Here is a 22,230-nt window from a genome sequence, read left to right as displayed (position 1 = left end):
GGCTTTTATATACCGATCGAGGTGAGAGCTGATTGCCAACTCTGAATGTCAAAGCTGAGTTCCCCATATTTGAAGATGATGTCTATAGAATTGTGCGAAAGCAATCTATTAAGAGAATTAGTAAAACGCAGTTAAGAAATCAAGTTCAACCGATGCTACGTGCAACAATCATGTCTGGCCAATATTTCAGGGCAACTTGAATCTATTGTTGGTCATCAAAGCATCCGCTCGATTGAGCGCCATGTTTTGCAGTGTCTTACGAATTTTAATAGTAAATAATGAAGTAAAGTAATCTATCCAAATTTCTACAAGGGAAGTTCCAATGAGACAAGCATTAAGAGGAACATCATATCGCTTGATATCTCTATCTCTATATCTATTAAATTATTTGAATTACAGAGTAATAGGTAAATATATTTGCAAGAGCAGCCGTTGAAGTTGGGGTGGGATTGTCGCTCTCCCTGTGCTCGCTTTCCCTAGGCAGTGTTAAATTGGAACTGAAGGCGGTCGGACATTGCTCTGATATTTCTGAATGCTCATATATTTCTCCCGTATTCAAGTTTCATTGCCTCGACGCGCTGTTTTCTTAGAGTATTCCGAGTTCGTGTCGAGTAATTCATTAAGTAAATCGTTTCATTAAGTAAATTAAAGCTTCCAAGAGGCAACAGCTGATCTTTTGTGCTGAGAGCAGTTGTAACTTTGAGCCCCATAGAAATTTTTATATTATATAATGTTAATTACATTTAAGAATTTCATTTGTAGCTGAATTTCAGAGAATTTCGAGTTTGACAGAATAAAGTCTATATAAAATAATCTAAGCCAGTTCTAGTTCTCTAGAAGACGTCGCTTTCAGTTCTCAGATATTTCCTCTTCTGGTTGGGACACAGCAAATGGCTAAAGGGTTTTCGCCAGGACTCAACCGAGCTCAAGTCCGTTTGCTCCAGCATATTATTCCATAATATCTTGGCTAGAACGGCATGGCCCAGTTGACTGTAGTGTATGCAGTCGTTGGCAAAGAAGTGCAAGTCCATGACGCCCTGCTGCGACCATAAGCTGCTTATATTTCTCAGTATGCCGTGGGTCACAATGGCGAAGTCATCGCTGCGGAACTCGGGCAGGGCGGCAATGGAGAGTTGGAGTTTAAGAAAACGCTTGGCTACATCGTACAGGAATTTCTGATTGTACTTGTTGTGGCAGGCGCAGAAGAAGGGCACGCGGTGAGCACACTTGGCCGGAGCTCGAGCCAAGAGACTGAGCAGCTCATCGATGTCTGGATGGATGATGAAGTTGATTAGCAGTCGTGGCACTTGGTCTTTGAGTATTCTGAACGTCTCGTGCAGCTGACGAGCGACAATGCGCAGAAAGTGCTCCGGATCGGGAGCGTTGCACATCTCTGAGCAGAGATCATTGGCGCCCACCTGAATGGAGAGCAGCTTCCAGTGCTCTTTCAAGTTGACCTTGGGATCTCTGCGGAAACGTTCGATCAGCACATGCGCCTGAAATGGCAAGTCCTGAATGTTCAGCATGGGCTCAGCCAGATTAAAACGCGACACATTCACATCTGCGCCCAGGCTGTGGCCCACGGCATAGCCATGCAGGCGAGGATTGTACAGCTTCAATATGTTGGGCAACGTGAGAGCTGTGCGCCAGCTCTCGAAGCCCCCGCCCGCATAGGAATAGCCCCGATATTCCACGTAGGCATCGAGTTCGCTTAGGCTCAGGATGCCCGTGCCAGAGTTGGATGAATCGCCGCAGGTCGCCACGATATCTATGTCACCTGGTCGTAGTTGACTGATGTGTTGAGGTATCTCCGGGGAGCGACCTTCGCTTAGATCGCAAGGGAATCTTTCGCTCGGCAGCACGGGCAGCTGCATGTGACCAGCTTCAAGATTTCTGGCTCGTATCCAGTCGAACTGCGAGAGCAGCATTTGCTGTGTCACATTACGCATCTGCAGCAGGACATCGCGCAAGCTGGTGTCCAGCTCTGTGTAGTACAAGCCTTCTTCCTGATTGGCATACCGAAACTCAACGCGTTTGGCTCCGTGGCGGTCGAGCAAACGTGTTGAATGATTCTCAATGCCTGGTCGAGCGGCTGCCAGGCAGAACAGCAGCAACAGCAGCGGCAACAGCTTCAATACAAACATTTCTAACTTGATATTTTCAGAGCAGCACAACTGATGCCGCGCAGTTTCACTCGATCATTGGCTGCTGGCTTCTAAAAACTTCCCAAAAAGTTACATTTTTTAGGCGCACTTAATCTAACAGGTCGCTTGTTTTATAGCATTCGGAGTCTTGAGTTCTGGACCCGAGTTTAATGTTGCGACTGTACGTGGGGCAATCCAGACCTCTAATACGGGTGTCACTTTGAAGTGCTGACTCTGTTGAGGTAGGCATACGAGTATATGAGCCTTAAAAGTGAGATCAATGGAAATTGTTATGACGAAACTATAAAATACTCTTCCCTATATACACTATATGTTTTGATAGAATGGAACTAGGTATTGACGGTATAGTTAGTATATATCTGTTAAATATTTTAATATTTCAATTCATGATAGATTTATTCAATTATTTACAAATTAAGGAAATATAATAACGAGACTAAAATATGCAAAGAATTTAATTCTCGCTAGAATTATGCATTTATTTTTATAGGAGATTTCTATTATGTTTACCAAAAAATATTTAAAAATATCTTGAAGTAAAGTTGAGAAACTATTGCTTTGTAACTGAGAAACCTTTGAACATACTTTATTTCATTTAAATTAAATATTCTTTCGACTCAATTTTATTGCTGTATTTTTTAGATTTAGATTTATAAAAGATTTCAACAAAATACAAGTTCTAGCTATTTCCTCTTGCAGTTTGTTAACTGCATAATCCACATCTTTAGAAGTGCTTAGCTTCCTTTCTGTATGTAGAGTGCAGACTAGCTCGCATCTGAGAACTTCTTGTGCCTGTTGCACACATGTTCAAAAAACCTTCAATGTGTTAAAGGTATCCAAAAATATTCAGTGTATTCATTAGGGGAATCTTCACAGCAATTTCGAAAATTCCAGTTTACGTCTAAGAAAAGTCAAATAATTTAATTAAATTTGTATTTTATATAAACAGATGTTGGCTGAATTATCAAGAATAAATTTAAGCTGTAAGAGCGGGCATCTTGAATGCGAAACTCGAGGCGGTTGGTCGATGGTAGCAGCCCCAAGTTGCAACATGTGATTCAGCCTGTCCTACAGGGTATCTACCAGCTGAGCACTCATTGTAGAGCATCATTAACTCGCTCCAATTGTTGCTACTTGAAGTAAATACAAATTCTAAACGCTGCAATTAGTTGGCTCTTAGAAAAGTTATCTATTGTAATTTCTTATAAATTATACGTTTGCAGTCTTAAATTATTTATAAACGATTGTTAAGTATGTTCTTAAGCGAACAATAATTTACAACAATTTAAATAATTGCTTTTCCCAGCAACCGCTTTTTGCCACTTTTCATAGCATATTTTGGGGCATTGTTTAAAATGCTTATAGGGTATTCTGTAGTCGCATAACAGTAAGTTCACGTGCAGTTTATGTCATATGGCAAACTTTTTGCATTTATTGCGCTGTTGGTTTTCTAAATCATCTCCATTCGAGTGCAAAACTCTCATAGATCTCTGACATTCCATTGCACATTCCGAAACTGTGTGCGCTTTCAATGAAACTCAATTAGATAAACGCTTCGCAGTTGGAGTTGTGGCTAGTTGGTGACGGAGTCTACGCAGTCTATCAAAATGCCGCAGCTTCATTTCATTTAAACTAATTGAGGCTCATTAAGTTGCCAACAGTTTGTTGCACGGCGGAACGACGCAGCAACAATGTTGCCAAGCAAGCTTTAGCGAAGTATTGCTGCAGAATGCCAGTCCAATATTCGTACTAATTGTTGCCGCAACATGTTGCGTTGCTCAAGCAATGTACACATAGCAAATCTAATTGGGATTTGTATGATTTTTCTATTAGCTGTTGCTATGCCAGCTTAAGAGTTCGGTTTGCTTAAGCGTTGAGCTGAGCTTTAGAGACAGAGAGCACTGAAAGCTTGTGCCAGCGTTGCCAGACTGTTGTAAAAAGTTACTCCTAATGACAGGTGTGATTTTTGTTGCTGCAAATTAGCATTTAAATAGTTAATGAAGGGTAATTTGCAAATATTTTAATTGATTTGCAGGGTGAAGCTCTCTTATTTAAAGCATTTGCAAATGACAAAATACTTGACGTTTTTGGGCCTTTAAGAGTTGATGAATTTATATACAGCCATTCGCGCTACTATTTTTACGAACAAAGCTGTGTTTATATGGATGTAGATTTATATAGATAGCAAACGAGCTGCGTTATCCAGTTTTTGAACTAAATAAAGTTATTCCAGGAAAATACTTAAATATATCATAACACAGCCCCACATTTAATTGGCTAAAACAGCCAAAGTATTTACCATAATAATAATTAGCAGCTTTATCATATGTAGCCTTGAAAATAAAAACAGTATTAAAATATGCAGTTAACAAATTTTTGTTACGACAAGAGCGTACGTTAGAGATAACTCGAAAGCACAACTCAAAAAACAATTAAAACTTAATTTAGCAACCATTTTTAATTACGCTCGAATCATATCAATTGCAAAACAAGTTGCAGACACGAAAAGAACGCGCAAAGGAAATGCGATGAATACGAAAAGATAAAAACAACAACAACAAACCCTGAAAATTGTCAAGCCAGAATGGGTAACTAATATTACACGAGTATACATAATAATGTTAATAACACAAACTACATTTATTAATCGATTATTTCCCTTTCGCCACATCATATAATTCCAGTTCAACAAGTTGATCTTGCTGGCGTAATTATTTCACTCGGACTATACTAAATATACCTTATCTACCAGGTCCCTAATTTCAAGTCCGCCCTTTTGCTGTAAAGGTTGTCAGAGTTGTTCAATTGCAACACCGACACGAGGCATATCAAGTTCGTTCTACACAACTGTAGATGATAAAGACTACAATGTGGCTGTACATTGTGGCTGTACAACATTGCTATTATCTTGTATAGTAAAACTCTAGATGACACTATATATAATATTAGAAGTATCTCAAGCTCTTTTAAGCTTAAAAAAATATACATTTTAAAAGAATCTAAAAAATGTATGCGATTAAATATTGAAAAATAAAAAACTAAATAAATGAATATTTTAATTGTATTTTTTCTTCATTTATTGCAATTAATTTGAAAGACTGCGACAATAGCACAATAAACCCATCAGCTATTACAAAACTCTATAACCTCGCAGCTAATGCCAAGAGAAGCGTCAGCTGAAGAGCAACGGCGGGTAAGAGAGCACGAGAGCGAGAGAGCAAGAGAGCGAGAGGCAGACAGTGAGTTACAGCGGGAGAGAGTGAATCAATTTGAAGAGAAGCTCAGCTCAGTTGCATTTTTTTTCATTTTTTCATATTTTGTTTATGTTTTAGTTGCAGCAATTAAGCATGAATACAGAGCAGACAAAAGGTTGATTTGCAGATACTCTATAAAATAAGAGTGTTTGCGTGAGACGAAGAAGAATGGCATAACAGTCAAGTAAAGCTTAGCATAATTATCAATTATATTTATTTAAAATATTATTTGAGAAAATATTTTTACATTTTCAGTCATTTTATTATTTATAGCATAAAAACTGAAAATATAATTAGATTTAGAATCTGTATAATCAAATATTTTTATTAATTAAGTATTTTATATGAGAGTATTGCAATATGTTAAAGTAACTGTATTATTGTCAATTTGTTTATTTGTTCATTGTAAGGTTTTAATACCTAATAAAAAAAGGAGTTCAGGTATTTTAATATTCATCGTTTGTGCTTACAGCAGAAAATTGGAAAGTTGAATTTGATGGATAAATTTAATTTTGATTTTATTGATTTGATTAACAATCCAAAAATATTAAATGATAAATTATATTATATAAGATAGTTTGTATGTTATTTTTAATTGTCATATAATAATAATAATTGTAATTATAATGGTAATTTTTAATAATAAATAAAATTTCAATTTCAGAAGTTGTATATAAAATGATCTAAAAAAACTTAAAATTTTTCATCTAATGAAGCTGCCCAAAATACTTTAAAAATAGTTTAAGTATCATTTGTATGTACAAATATTAGTTAAATATAATTAATAAATACCCTAAAGACTAATAAACGAGTTGAACTGCATTTAAAAGCAATTTACTGATCTATGTAAACAGCCTGACGTAGTCAACGTGTCTATTGCCAGGTGAGGGCAACTGACCCTAAAGAGTGCGTCAGTGGTGCAGAGGCGGGCTAGCTAGCCAATTGCACAACCAACAACAGCAACATCAAGCAACAGCAACAAACAGCAAAAAAAAAAACAACTTTGCGACATTTTTGTGTTCAGCTAAGCCAAAATTAAAAGTTCGTCTGCTTAAACGCGGCTATTTGCTCGGACAGCGAACTGATCAATAAAGCCAGCTGGACGGACGCACAGGTGAGCTGGGCCAACATACTCTAAGTAGGTTAGTTTATTGTTGTTGGCGCATTGATAAGAGCGCTTAAATGGGAGAGGGAGAGGCAGAGTGAGACAGAGAGTGAGAAGGCGTGCTGGAGGGAGTGCTTCGAAACGCTGACGCTTGCGCAGTCGCCGCTGCGTCAAGGTCGGCTATTGTAAAAGAAAGCGCCAGCGCTTGGCCTTGAACACGAAAATATATATGTTGAAGCGAATGACGTTGAAGCTGAGGGAGGGCAACAGCAGCAGACAACTGAAGAAGTGCCAGTTCACAATTGTGTAGCTACATTTGAAGCTGTCTGGGTGAAAGAAAGAGCGAGCGAGAGGAAGGGAGCGAGGTAGATTTATGCAGAAATCGTGCGACTCGCGCGTTTTGAATGTTTGAAGCTCTCTTCTTATGCCACGAAACCATTCATAGTGGATGAAGAGGGTATCTCAGTTTTTTTTATAGATAGGTTAAGGGCAAAATACAATTGTAATAACATTTAAGGTTGGATAAAACGAGGCGAACAAGTACGTATGCTACAATGTAAGAGAAAATGCATACGACACTATACGAGATCAGAGCTTTTGTAGCTAAACTTATTTTAAATTATTGTAATATCGATAAAAAAAATTTTCTTGGACCTAGTTATGAGAAGAGCTGGACCTAGCTATTTTCTTATTCCAGAAAATCAAAGAATTTAAATACCAATCTTACGTTCTTCAGAAACTATAACAAAAGTCAGGTATAAAATCGATAAAAATCAATATATTTTTGTATTGAAAACAAAAATATATGGATTCAAATAATGTATTGCAATTAGGCCTATTGTATGCAAAGCTAATTTGCTGTCAAAAAATCTATAAAAAATTTGTTTGTTTGGCCATACCAGATTAATATATATAGATAACTATAACTGTCATTATTATCAATTAATAAAGATAAAGAGTAAACAGATTACATCATATATACATCAATATATATTACACTATCATCAAATATATATTACACTATCTATTTGATGGTTTCTTGCTCAGTTTCGATTCCGGGTATGTCGAAGCCGTGCACTCTCCACTGGAGCACTCTGACGAGGTGAGTGTTTTTTGGTTTGTTTTGCATAGAAATTAATGCTTAAACTACTCGTATCGCAACACTTGAGTGTCGTGTCATAAACCTTATACCTGGCAATGGCGCAGCCAGCGAAATATGTTTCGAACCAATTCATTTTGCAAACTTGGGCAACGGCAAAGAAAAGAAATAATAAAAAACAAAAATAACAAAATATATACAAAACGGCCGCAAGCATCTCGAAATGTTTTGCAAAAATAAAAAATAAAAAAAAAAAAGGAAAAAAATAAAGATATAAAAATACGAAAGCCAAAAACCTGCGAAGAGACGCGTTGTGAAAATTGGGGTTAAATGGGAAACAAATGGGGTTAATTTGCATGCCCATCCGCAAATTGGGGCAAAGTGCAACAGAAACTGGAAACAAGGCGTTGCAAGATACCTGTGTGAAGACACATATTGGCAAGACACATATAAAAGCAAGTGAAAGATTGAGGAACTGTTTATGAATGACAAATTGGGGCAGGTGGAGTGTATGTATAATACAAGTGAAAGAGCAGATTGAATAGCTGTTTCAGTATCTAAAACTTGTTAAGGATTCTTCATTCTTGCTAGAAAACATCGCACAGCTATTTGCTTGCATTAAAATCACTTGAAGGTTTGAACTTATGCTTTAAAAGGTTTGAAGTCTCGGTTAAGGCAGGTGGAAGCGATTGAAATTGAGTTTAGTTAAGAGTCATAAATACGCCTCTAATTTAGAATCATAAGCATCGCTGTGAGAAATTTGGTGAAGGGGAAGAATAAAAATTGACAATTATAAACATTGCTCAACTGGTCAATTGTTTGCAGAAGCCAAGTTATGAATTAAAAATATGTGTGAGGGGTCATTGCAGCCTCAGCTTCAATAGTCGTTTCTCTGTGCTGCACCTGCAAATATAACTTAATGTCAAGTCCAGTGACAAACAAGAGTGAATGTATTTTTGATTGGACCAAAACTTGTTTAGATATAAATATTCAGACGAGCAAAGCGTTCAAAGATTAAACAGCTATTTCTATGGGCCTAAACAATTTAAGAATTAAATATATTCTTAAAGACACATTGCAAATCTAATCAAAGCCTGAGCAAGCTAAGAAACGTGCACATTAATGCCTTGATTAGCGGATGTGGAATATCAAGTCGAACACTTTGTTAAAGTTAGCTAGTTGAACATTACATTATCTGCATATTCAACTATTACTACTTGAGTTCCATGCTCATTATTTCTCAGTTTTAATTTAACAATTTTAACGTCGTAGCAAATTTAAAAAAAAAATTTCATTTAAAAGAAACTAAAGTCCATGATTTGTTAATAAATATTGATATTTACAAAACATTATTCACAATTGTAAAGCAAATTTCAACCCAGAAAATATATTCAAATGCATTAAAGATTAACTAGTAACTGCTTATATAAACCTTAAGCATATCTAAGTAGTTTTTTCTATTATACTAAAGTGCGATAAACTCAAGTTAAATTTCCCAGGCTAAAGAACAAACAACAAATTGTTTTTGGCTTCCTCATAGTTTTGGCTTTTGCTCCTCGAAAATTGTTTTACGCTAAACACACGCCAAATAACAATTTGAAGTGGAGTCGCTTAGTCTGGGAAAAGATCAACAGTAACTAAATTTAAATGATGTCGTTAAATAGATTTAATTAGAATAATCTTTGTGCGCTCCATGTGTCGCATGTCAATAATAATTCCAGTTGATAGAAGAAGGCAAACTGAAATAATCATATGAAGCGAACGTCAAACGAAACGAAACGATACGAAATTTGTAAAGCATACAATTCAAATTGAACGATTGAGCATTAAAAATAATCTAAACTTGACTAAAAAACAATTGAAGAGAGTTCAGTTCAGTTAGGGACTGTTAGCCTAGCAATGAGACCTTATATAAATTATTAAATGCGCACTTAAGACGACTATCAAAGAGGCACTCACCATTGAATAATAATTGCTATCAAATATTTGCATACCTGTAAAGAAATAGTTTGAAATCATGAATTCAGTTAAATATGTGCATAAGCTTAAGAGCTAAGATTAGCTAAGATTGTGTATATGCTATAACAGAACTTGTCAATAATTATTTCCAATGTGTCCGTCCATACAGCTATAAAATGTTAATTACTTTATAATTCGTAATCGACTGAAAAAGTTGTCTCTGATTTTATCTTGAAAGTATTTTTTTTCTAATTTTTTTCTAGACGTACACAAAAAATATCATTTAAAATGTCAACTTTTTATTGTAATTTTTTTAGTTTCGATTGCCGCTTGAAAAGCGTCGACAAAGCGTCGCGAAAGCTGCGTCGCTCAAGTTTTGTGGGTGAACTGAGCCGTTGAGCTTGCGAGTGAGCTGGCGTTCGCTTTCTGCGCTCAGTCGATAAACGAAGCTTGGCCGCGACACTTGGCTCAAGCGGAAGCCAACACGTTAACGTACACAGCGAGCGAAAAAAGAAAAAGAAAAACGTTACGCGCAGCGGCCAAACTTGGTAGTCGGTTGGCAAAAAACAAAAACAACAAAACAGAAGCAAAAAAAAACAAGCGAGCAAGAAACACAGCTGAAGAAAATTGCAACAGAGGCGCGTGCTCAAGGAGAAGTTGGTTAGAAGAGCGCTGCATGGTAGGAAATCGTTTATGAATAACACTAAAAACTTAACAAAAAATTAACGACAATTTGGACAGTAAAAAATACAAACAAATAAGTGCATAAAAATATGAAAAATCTTAAAACAATGAGTTTTAAAAAATTGTTATAATGAAAATATTTCAAAATTTTAAACAACATTTAAAACTCAAGTTATCAGGGCTAAAGCGAAATTTCCGCATTTTAAATTAGTCTGCTGTTTTTTATGTTATTTCTTAAGTAAAAACAACAGTAAAAACAACGAAAAACAAAAATTACAATGTAAAACGAAAGACTTAAGACACAAACTTGCGCGGGCTGGCGCGTGTGCGCAAATGCATGAAAAAGCAGCAAGTGAAATGAGTGTGTGTCAGTGTGCGCGTGTGTGCGTGCCTTATTGGCCAAGCATATAAAAAAAAAAACAAGCTAAGATAACGCAAAAGAAAGAAGGCAGCGCAAAGAAGTTATTTGAATCTGTTTCATTTGGCTTTGTTTTTGTTCATCTCAGAGTCGAAAAGTGCAATAAAAAAGGCAGTAAAATAAAAATAATATATATATATATAAGATATACATATATACATAAATAAAGAAAAGACACAGACAAAAATGAGTGAACTTCACAACAGCAACAGCTCAATGTTGACTGCCCCTGCTACTGTTAACTGCCTTTCTGTTTGTTTTTCCACAACACCAAAAAAAATAAAACAAATTTAAAAAAATATTTCGAAAATGAGCGTACAGTAGTACCCCAGTAGATGAGAAATGGCATATAGCTCGGGCGCGCTGAACGCTGAACGGGATTGAGCAATGCAAAATATTGCAACAGACAATGACTGACCATATATACACCTATAAACATACATATATATACACCATTCAGCTATTTATTAAGCCAAGAGTAGATCAGCTAAGAGATGTGTTAGTTACTAAGCGGTTAGCTGCTGAGGAAAAACTATGTGCAGTTTCCTTGGTTTTTCCAATTGACAAACGACTTGCTTCTTCATACCCCAGTGTAACCCACTTTTGTCGGAAACTGATCGTCTAGCCACACACACATGGACTGAGAAATCTTTTGCTTTATCATGCCTTTCTACTCGAGCTTTGTCTCCAACTGAACAAAATTGTTACATGTCCATAATGCACTGATGCGAAATGACACAGAAAAAACAAAACGGCAAAACTAACACAGAGAATAATCACATAAAGGAAATGAAACAAAATTCAAATGAAAAAGCAAAAAACAAAACGTTAAAGAAAATGCAAAACGAATAGCACAAATTATAATCAAAGAAAACAAAAAACAAAAAAACTCATGAGTATACAACAATGAGCAATTGGAGTTGGTAACACAATCAAAATCATTTACTTTGAGATTTTATGGTTGGCATAGCATAGCTAAAATTTTGGCTGGGATTAGGAAACTCTAAATTCATGCAAGACAAATTAAATGCAAAACTATTTTAAGGAATTTATTTATGCAATTTTAATTTTTATACTAATATAAACACGGAGGAAATGAAAATATATTTTCAGAACATAATTCATATTTTTCTAAATACATTTTTCATAAACGAAAAATGTTTATTTATTGTAATTTAAAACTTAATTAAATCGTAGTCCGTAGTTGCTGTAGTTTGAATATAAATTTGAGAATATGCATTTCTTGACATTCAATTGGATATATTAGAGCGTAAGCCCATATATTTGAAGGATACCAGTCTTAACTCAACTCAACAAAAAATATAATTAACTAAAAACTGTTGTCAAATCAATATCAAATGATTCGTTTAGCTAGAGGTATTTGCGTCTCAAAATCAAATTAAATGATTATCTTAGGCAGATCGCACTTAAGTTTTAAATTCAAAAACTCTATTAAAGAGTAAATGATGTAAACAGTACACACAACTAGCTCCAGACAGCTGTTGTTGTTGATTGCTGTTGTTGGTGTTGCAGCTTGGCCGAAATGATTGTTGCTGGATTATATAAGAAGTGGCCATGCCACAAACCGAAATTGAACACACAGACACAGAGAGGGACAGAGACAGGGAAAAAATGGGAGAGAGAGAGCGAAGCATGGCCAGCTGGTGACAGCAAGAAGGAAGCAACTGTCGACCAATTCAGCGATTCACGATAGTTGCGGCTGCTGCTGCTGCTACATGTTGCACGAACTAAATACCCACTAACTGCAGAAGCAGCAACTTTAAGTTCATTTAATGTAGGCGTGGCCATGCCTGCCTCTTTCAATATATACATATATGTATGTATATATATTCGTCATAGCCATGTTCTTTCTGCTGAGAAAGCACTCGAACGTTTGGCTCAGGGCTTCTTGACTCAGCGCAAACATTGCAAAAGATTTGCAAATTTGCAAATTAAATTCGTTGCAAATGCACAGAGACACATGCATAAATATGTATACATACATTATATATGTATAATGTATCTCGTTGTCATATAGCAAACAATTTTTGGAACAGCCGCGACAGCAATTGGCATTACGACGTTAACATTTAACGTCGACTTTGACGCCAACTGCAGCGCTGCTCGCGCTGACAACCAGTTGGTTCAACCTTGGCGTTGTTTTGTTTTCGGCGTTGAACGTTTTAATTTTTTTTTTTTAATTTTTATTTTTGGGGTTTTTTAATTTCAACTTGCATAGAGTACGAGCACTTGGCATTGCAGTTTGCCTGGCCAATTATGAGCTCAGTTTGATTATTTACTTGATTCTGAAATTAACTAAATTAAGTTCAGTTTTTGGAATGCAGTTTAAAGAGTGGAAGTGGGGGACTTAAAAATGGAAGTTTTATTTTTACTCGGAACATTATTTTAAGGTATGGAAAGAGGAAGAAGAAACGAAATCAACTTTTTCAATTTAGAGAAATGCCTGTTGGAGAGTATAAGCACTCTTAACATTAGATTTATTTATTTAAAGATCTAAATGTTGTGCAAAGTAATAGAAATGTAGAAAAATTTAACAAAAATGCAGTGAAGCTTTCAATGTTTTCAGTGAATCGATTGCGATTTGTCAAAGCTTTTCTATATGAATTGAATATAAAAATATAACTTTAACAAAAATAACATTAATTTTACTTTGAATATGAAATAAACATTTATTACTGAACATTAATTATTATTAGAGAGTATTAATATATTATAAAGTTTATTATTATTAGACTGCAAAAAAAAGGAAGCACCAAATATTAATATTAAACATATTAAATATTTAGTCACTCTCACAGTAAATTAAAATTTTAGATAATCTATTAGGCAATCAATATGAAAAAAACTTAACAAAAAATAACAATTATAATGAAAGGGTATTCCTAGTCAAATTGGCGGAGTCTAATTGAAACTGTTATTATTTTGTAGTAAATTTTTTTTTCGTTGTGTTTTTATTTCTGACGTCAAGTTAATGCTCGTATTTAAAGTTTTCATTTTTTTAATTTTTATTTCACAAAATTCAGCGCAATTTTATATATTTCGCGCCTCTCTTTTGGGGTTAAGACCATATCAGCTGAGAAATTGTTGTCCTTTGCGTCATCTGCCGCAATGTTAAGCAAATAACACAACGTCAACAACAGATACGTAAATTTATGACCACGAATTTGTGTTACTAACCTTACTCAACTTATTTTTTTTTGGTCTTTAAGTTTTTTCTCTTTTTTTTTTGTGCTTTTTGTAATGTTTTCGAGTTTGACTTTCGAACGTTTTATGGACATATTGTGATTGAGTGTGTGTGTATATGTGCGTGCGCGCGTTGTTTTGTTGTATTTCTAGTTAGCCGGCTCATTTGATTATGTATATGAGAGATGCAAAGATACAAAAGAGCTTTGCCCGAATATAGACACTTTTTGTGTGCAAATGGCAGTTGGCTATATGATGGATTTAAGCTAAACATGCGCTGGCACTCGAACTGGGTCAAAGTCTAACAACGAGGCCATTATTATTTGAACAGGAGTTGCCAATTGACTTGAACCCAACAGCAAATTACATTAATTACATAGCAAATGCTTGTATCACATAATTAATGCTGTTAAACAAAATGTTTGCTTTGTGTTGTAAGTAAAATTGAAAATATGACAACAAAAAGTACTGCAAAATTGATTGAGACAGCTTGCAAAATATATTCAATTTACCGCAGGCTGCAGATGTTACCTTTATATATCTAATAGCAAGTCAAAATCAATTTCAATAAAAAAAACCATTTATTGCCTCAGTCCACTAACCCAACCCTTTTCTAAACATTGATAGATATTTAAATGCTCAGGATAATAAATATATCCATTGAATAAATAATAACTAGCTCTTAAAACAATTTTTCTCAAATTAGCAAACATAACAATAGCTTTTTAATAATAGAATATTATCTTTAGCGCATTGGCTGTGACTCAGATGTGCTATGAAGCATGCCTATTAACAGATACCCGCGCGCTGCCCTTTCTCCAAAGGAAAATGTTCTGTTTAGTCGGGCATTTCACAAAACTTGATTTGCTTATTCTGGTTGCATTTTCTTGACATTAATTATATGTACAGATATGTGGGAATGCATGCATACATATATACATGTATATCAGAGTGTGTGTACATGGGGGTGTGTGTGTGCATTTAGATATTCGTTTTTACGATTTGGTATTCAAGACACTTTGTCTTCTCAAGCGCGCGCGCACATTGTCATTCCATTTTTTCCGTATTGTCATTGTCCGAGCGAAGCGCGTTCTGAGCACCTTTGTAATTTGCATTTACAGACATGCATAAATAATGTCGGCTAAGTAAATTTCACTTGTACACACAGTTTTACATTGTTCAGGCGTATGTATAACCATTGTCAATATTTACGAAATTTGTTCAAGTTTTGCTTTTAACTGTTTCAGCACTTTTTACAATTTGCTTTGCTGATGGCCGCCAAACTTCAATGAACCGCATTAAAGTTTACAACTTGAAGGTTCTTTTGGCAAAACTTCATAACGCTGCTGTTTATTAGTCAATTTGTTCGGCTAATTCTTATTGGTAAACACAATATTACAAATGAGACCTTCAGCATGACAAATGAGGTTGGCAACGCATTAAAGGCAGCGCCTTGCAGCAGAATCTTTATATTTATAAAGTGCATATTGAATCTGGCAACATGAGCAAAAATTCGTATAGCACTAATAATGTTGTATGTATATTTCATAAATAAATTATCCGTTTACTGTTGTCATTAATTTTCCTATTAAGTGAGCCCATTTTCGACAAATATTTGGATACCATCGTAGCCTACTCAACGCATATATGCATAAAATAGTTGAAGTTGAGAAAACAAATATATTAAATCAGATTTATTACATGTTATTAAATGTTTTAATATAAAACATATATACACATATTTTATATGCAAAAAGTATTAAAATTTTTGAAATATTAGTATATATTATTTTACTCTTCGTAATATATACAGTTTTCTGAAATTTAATTAATATTTTTGCAAATTTTACTTTGATCAAATTAGTTTTTCCCTTCTATTTAATTTAATTTTAATTAAAACATTTACATAACAAATATATGGAAATTATTATTTAAAAGAATTTCGAGTTAATCTATTTATTAATTATTTATTTCTTTATTTATTATTAATATTATTTTATAAAGTTTGATATGTATTTTATATCCTCAGTATATTTGCGGTCTCGGTTTAAGTTCTAAAGTCTTACTCTTTAGAGATATGTATTCAACCAAAAATAATGATAATTTCTCACACATTTTAGGGTTCATTAACGAACAATGAATAAGCACAACTCTTGCTGCCCTTTCCTAAGGTGTCATTAGCTATCAAGAATAATAATTGCCAGTTTAGTTTTAAGGCTTTGTGAAAATCAAAGGTTAATTAAGCGCGCCACACGTGGAAGCAAGGCAAAGTTCAAAAGGAATTAACTAAGCTAAATATTTCAGATGGCAAATTATGAACTAATTTGTGTGAAAAGTTTATTAACTAACTGAAGTCAACATTGATAAATCAGTTTTTAGATCTACCAAACAAATTTGGATATATTTTCGATAAGGGCAGTGAACTCTGCGAACTGAGCTGAAGTTAGCTGGCTTATTTTTCACTTTCAGGCATTGTCTAATTGTTTGCAACTTGCCGAGTGCTAAGATTTTAGCACTATGTTTAGGTCTTGGACAGCGATATTTTTTGGCAGCCCGAGCGCTTTGTGTGCCTTGGCACGTGTCTGTCATAAAGCAATGGAAATCAATAAAACACATAGCCAAATATAGATTTATTGACGCAAACAATTATCCGATACTCATCATTCTTTTTCGATCATGCAGCACATTAGCAACGTCAGAGCGAGTGAGCGAGCTGAAAGAGAGGAGAGCACATATACTTAAACACACACACACACACAAGCAAAATGGCGGCCGTTGAAGTGCGGAATGGCTATAAGTACTATGGCTCCAAAAAGAATCCCAAGATTGTGCTCAACCAGCTGAATATGAACGTCATGCGTGGCTCCATGTGAGTGGCATTCATAATGAACTCCAATCGATTGTTTTAAATCAATCAATAACTTTTCCCCCTCTCCCCCACACACACTCTCTATTTAGCTATGGCCTACTGGGCGCTTCGGGCTGTGGCAAGACAACGCTGCTCTCATGCATTGTCGGGCAACGTAATCTCAACGGCGGAGACGTCTGTGTTTTGGGCGTTAAGCCCGGTGAGCCGGGCAGCGGTGTGCCCGGATCGCGTGTGGGCTTTATGCCACAGGAGATCGCGTTGGTCGAGGAGATGACCGTCAAGGAGACCCTCTTTTACTTCGGTCGCATCTATGGACTGACAGATGAGCGTATTCGGGAGAAGTTCAAGCTGCTCAAGGACCTGCTGCAACTGCCGTCGGCAGGTCAAATGATCAAGCAATGCAGTGGAGGACAGCAACGCCGCTTGTCTTTCGCCTGTGCCATGATACACGACCCCGAGCTGCTCATTCTCGATGAGCCCACGGTCGGGCTTGATCCTATGCTGCGCGAAAAGTAAGTTCAACGTACTTGTGTTTTTATGTATAACTAAATGCGTTCTTTGCTCTTGTAGAATTTGGGACTTTCTGGTGGAAACGACTAGAAATAGCAAATTGGCTGTGATTATTACCACACATTATATTGAAGAGGCCAAGCAGGCGAATTACGTAAGTATAAGTCAATTAAGAATTATGACAGCTCATATAACATTTAGAAGCATCATTCATTAAGTCTCTATATATATGGGGAGAGAGAGAGAGAGAGAGAAAGTAAGAGCAAGACTGAAAGATAGATAAAGTGGGAAGAGAGAAAGGAAAGTAAAACACGATAGACAGAGAAAAATAAAGCTAACGAAAGAGAGAGCATTATCTTACCTTTAGGTAAACTATAAATGTACTCCATTGAAATAGAATTAAGCCTAAGCTGGGTAGGGGTATGTTCTAGTCAGTCACTCACGAAAAGGCCACTCTTGACTTTGACTAAAATTGTTTTGCTACTCTGATCTTTATATTCCATCAACTGACTAAGACTTTCTATTATAGTTGTTTTCTTCGTCTATTCACATTATTATTGTCTTTTTTACTTTTAACTTATTGCTTCCCCTCCAGATCGGTCTCATGCGCAATGGCGTCTTGCTGGCTGAGGACACGCCCACCAATATCATGATCCAATTCGGCACACAATCGATCGAAGATGCTTTCCTCATACTCAGCCAGCGTCAGGGCAACGAAGACCAGCTGGAGCAGATTATGAATCAGAGTAAAAATCAAACGCTGCCCGCCGCAGCGCTGCCAACGGAGGTGATCGATACACATGAGCCGACGGTAGAGAAGCCGCCCATACCATACGTGGAGCCACAGAACGACAATTGCAAAAAGATTTTCTTTACGACCAAAGGACGCCTTAAAGCGATGATGACCAAGAACTTTGTGCAACTGTTCAGACAACCCTCGTGAGTGCAGCTTACGTTTGACCTCAGCTAGCAGTTCTTACAGTGTGTTCTGTTCACTATTTTAGAGGCATAATTTTCATGATGCTGTTTCCCATCATACAATTGTCCTGCTTCTATATGGCCATTGGCAAAACACCCAAGAATCTTGAGCTGGGCATCTACTCCGGCGAGGTGAACAGCTATTCCGAGTGTTTCGATGAGAACCTGCAGACCATTTATAACGTCAACGATACGTGCCGATTCAATAAGCTCTCCTGTCGCTACATACAGGAACTGGGCGATGATGTGGCCACTAGAAAGTATTATCCCACAGAGGAGGCAGCCTTTGCGGACGCCAAACGCGCCAAAACCGTGGGCTATATATACTTCGCTCACAACTTCAGTGACTCGGTTTACGAATTTATCGAGGATGGTATCTATGCATCGGATGGATCCGTTGATAATGCCGAAGTAGTTGTCCATATCGATATGACGGGTGAGTCTAGCTAAGCTTTATATAAAAATATATCGAATTTTTGTTTAACTGCCTTCACAGATCAACAAGTTGGTTACTTTATGCAGCGCAAACTGCGAGACACATTTAGCAATTTTATGAATGCCGTTGTTCACGATTGTAATGTATCAGCTGCCTTGGTCAAATTGCCTGTACAGTTCCAGGATCCCATCTATGGCAGCACGGACATTGAGTTCCAACAGTATTGTGCGCCTGGAGTGGTTATGACGTGAGTATACGATTGGTTCAGCAGGTATTTATCAGATTTATCGATATACACAAGATAGTTTAACACTTGATGTCGATATGCAACTCAATAACTATCGATCATGAAACCTGTATATATACGCCTTTTAGTTCTATTAAAATTTATAATTAAAATAAAATCGATAAATATATCGATTATTAATTTACATATTTCATATCTCTTCTTACTTATTTTATTCTAGTATGACTTTTTTAGCCTCATCTATATTGTATTATTAAGTACTTTTTCTATGCTCACGGTGCTTATTGAAACCTATCGATAGATAGGATTCTACGGATCATTAATACCACCCAAATATTTGTACTCCCAAATACCTTTTTCTAATCAACTTTCACTTAATCTCTTTCATAATATAAATTAAAAAAACCTTTTCGAATTTATCGGTAAATATTAATATCGATTTATATAACTATTCGAAACTATCGCTTAATATAAACCTTTAATTATACAACTAACTTTTTATTAAATTGTAATGTCTGTTTTCCCATTAAGCATGGTATTTTTCTTGGCCACTTTGATGACGGCGGCCGTATTTATTTCGGAGCGTATGGATGGCATCTGGGATCGTACCCTATTGGCTGGAGTTTCAGCAACCGAAATGCTTTGGGCTCATCTACTGACACAGCTTATTATCATGGCACTGCAGTCGTTCGAGGTCGTCATATACATTGGCATCGTATTCGATACGTATAACAATGGAGATACGACTACGTTGATAGGACTGTTAACGCTGACAGCTTTTTGTGGCATGTTGTTTGGTAGATAAACGAGCTTAGATATAGAAATGACATGCAACTAATTCGAGTTTTATCTCTTGTTCCAGGTCTTTTCATCTCTGTTTTCTGCAAATCGCACACGGAGGCTAATTTTGTGGCCACTGGAGCTTTCTATCCCATGATTATACTCTGTGGTAGGTCTTTGCATATCTAATGCATATTATTTATTTCTGATCTCTGGTATTTCGTTTAGGTCTTCTGTGGCCGTTGGAGAGCATGCCGCAATTCCTGCAGGATGTGGTAATGGTGCTGCCATTTACCATACCCTCCATATCGGCTAGAAATGTCATCGAGAAGGGTTGGAGCATTACCCACGAGAAGGTCTATAACGGCTTCCTCGTTATGGCCGGCTGGACGATCATTTTCTTTGTGCTGTGTCTGATGGGCATCAGACGTAAGGCGTAGTGGGTTCTATTCAATATTGGGGTTAACTTCTAGGAGTCGTAGCATATTAGAATTTCCCATTTAGGCGATTTCACATATCTATATTTGTTATAGTATCTATATAATTTAATAATTATCGGAAGCATATCACTCGCATGTCGCAGACTCTCATCATAAAAAAAAAAAACAAAAAAGGAAACTCACTGATGCAATGTTTAGACTGCATTTGGGTTGCCTCGGGGATTTTCAATATAGAGTTGCAATAATAAATGTTCTAAATTCGGTAACCCAATGTCAGGCTGCACTAAAATCATTAAGGTCTAAGGGATGTCTCACAAATATTTATAGTACACAGCACAACATTACTCATGAACGAAACGTTTGAAGCCTAAGGCTTAAACAAAACAAAAAATACACATGTACTAAATTTTAGAACATGTCTTTATGTTAATCATGTAAATAGCCCAAAAATTATACAAAAAAAAGACATAACATATTATATTTTAATATATATATATGCTTAAGAATTTAGCACGCATTGCACTTAATAAAGTGTTCTAAAATGTTGCTCTAAAATGCAAATTCTTTAAACGAAATTTGAATGCTACCAAAAATAAGAAACAAACAATAAACAAAAGAAAAAACTACAACAAATAAATATATTCAATGGAATATCGAACTTTAAACAAAGTGTTTTATAATTCCTTAGTAGTAGCTTAATGCCAAGATCTTGGATGGTGTACTAAATGTGAATTAAAATCAATATGCACTACAATTTTACTAAAAGTAATTTGAGCGTAAAATGTACTAAGCAAGTGGGCTGTGTCCAGATGCAATTTCTAAACGACCATTTCAATTAACTGGTCTAAAATGGAGTCTATAATAAACCAAACCAATAAACCAACTGAACTAAAAATCGTCCTAGTCTCATAACACGCTCCGCCAAAAGCATATTAAAGTGAAAGGAAAACATTACTGGCAACAAGTTTTTCAATGCTCGCTTTTATATGTATATAAAATGCAAACCAGCGCAAAACTAAAGCGAAAGTTCCCTACCCTCAACTAATGTATATATAAATATCAGAAAGTGTTTGTCTGAGTGGGGGCCAAGGACAAGGACACGTTCACGACGATGTCGACGACGACGACGACGACGATGAAGAGGAAGTCGAGGAGGTGGCAAAGTTGCTGACACACTTCGGGCTTGAAAATTGCTAGACAAAATGTCTGCTCGGCTGGCTGGGACTGAGCAGACCCAGAACCCCATCATCCCTCCTAACCCACCCACTGGCTGGCAGTGTCTGCCGGTGTCTACGAGCAGACATTTTTATTACAAAACTTTATCTTTGCCAAATACGAAAACGTCGACGTCGACGTCGACGACGACGATGACGAAGAGAAAAATACAAAAAGACCAACGCTCGGGCAGCTGCTGTCGGCCGTGGGCGGTGGGCGTTTGAGGTGGCCAAAGTGTCGTCTGCCATTTATATAAGTTGCATAAAATGTGCGCAAAAAATAAATAAAAGTAAAAGTTTTCCCACTGCATTTGCGGCCACAGTGTGCGTGAAAATGGCTTAAAACTTGTTGCGCACGAAATCTGGATGAGCAGAAAAATACGAGTAAGCTTGAGTGGAAAATATAGAGAAAATTTATTGGAGTAGCAAATGAAGAGAGTTGAGTAAAATAAATTCGAAAATGTTCATTGCATAATTTTTGATAAGAAACTCTACAAAATTGAAAAATACTTGATAAATAAAGAATAGAAGTAGAAGTAGACAATTAAAAAAGGAATATTTATATATATATATATATATATATATATATATCAATTTTACTAAATATAAAAACTATTTTTCTGAAGTATATATATATTTGATTTTTTTAGAAGATTCTAATTTGAAATTTAAAGACTTAAATTTAAATTTAAGAATGAGAACAGAAGCCTCAGCAAGTTGGATGTTGTCGCGATGTATCTAGAGTAGCTAAAATTAACTTCAAGTTGACGAACGGCAAAAATCTTGCATACAAATCAAAGACGGTTTTACCTGTCCGCTATATTTTTCTTGAGGTTTCTTTGCATCAACATATATAAAAATGTTGTCC

General features: G+C 35.9%; 2 protein-coding genes across 2 annotated transcripts in view; one reads left to right on the top strand and one right to left on the bottom strand.

Annotated features, from left to right (window-relative positions):
• LOC111602285 (neuroguidin) overlaps positions 1-9,596 on the bottom strand; it is a 41,707-nt gene extending 32,111 nt beyond the window's left edge. Inside the window, exon 1 of the mRNA XM_030223243.1 lies at positions 9,583-9,596. Coding sequence (XP_030079103.1) covers positions 9,583-9,585 — 3 coding nt within the window. The 5' untranslated portion in view covers positions 9,586-9,596. The remainder of the gene's footprint in view (positions 1-9,582) is intronic.
• A 277-nt stretch (positions 9,597-9,873) lies between these two features.
• Positions 9,874-20,650, top strand: LOC111602324 (ABC transporter G family member 20). Its single transcript, XM_023319325.2, has 10 exons — positions 9,874-10,261; positions 16,571-16,757; positions 16,847-17,269; positions 17,328-17,421; positions 17,863-18,206; positions 18,272-18,681; positions 18,742-18,928; positions 19,460-19,725; positions 19,791-19,877; positions 19,937-20,650. Exons 2-10 carry the CDS (start codon positions 16,654-16,656, stop codon positions 20,146-20,148), a joined length of 2,127 nt encoding a protein of 708 aa, XP_023175093.2. The 5' UTR covers positions 9,874-10,261; positions 16,571-16,653; the 3' UTR covers positions 20,149-20,650.
• Positions 20,651-22,230: the final 1,580 nt, after the last annotated feature.

The sequence above is a fragment of the Drosophila hydei genome, unplaced genomic scaffold (genome assembly GCF_003285905.1).
Source record: "Drosophila hydei strain 15085-1641.00,03,60 unplaced genomic scaffold, DhydRS2 tig00000149-arrow-pilon, whole genome shotgun sequence".
Classification (NCBI taxonomy): domain Eukaryota; kingdom Metazoa; phylum Arthropoda; class Insecta; order Diptera; family Drosophilidae; genus Drosophila; species Drosophila hydei.
The sequence above is the reverse complement of the archived record's forward strand: the minus strand, read 5'-3'. Positions and strand labels throughout refer to the sequence as shown.

Excerpts from the sequence above, each read along its gene's own strand:
- LOC111602324 (XM_023319325.2), top strand. The coding sequence starts at position 16,654 with ATGGCGGCCGTTGAAGTGCGGAATGGCTATAAGTACTATGGCTCCAAA. Across the intron at positions 17,270-17,327 it reads GATCCTATGCTGCGCGAAAA|AATTTGGGACTTTCTGGTGG; the intron begins GTAAGTTCAACG and ends TTGCTCTTGTAG. Across the intron at positions 17,422-17,862 it reads AGGCCAAGCAGGCGAATTAC|ATCGGTCTCATGCGCAATGG; the intron begins GTAAGTATAAGT and ends CTTCCCCTCCAG.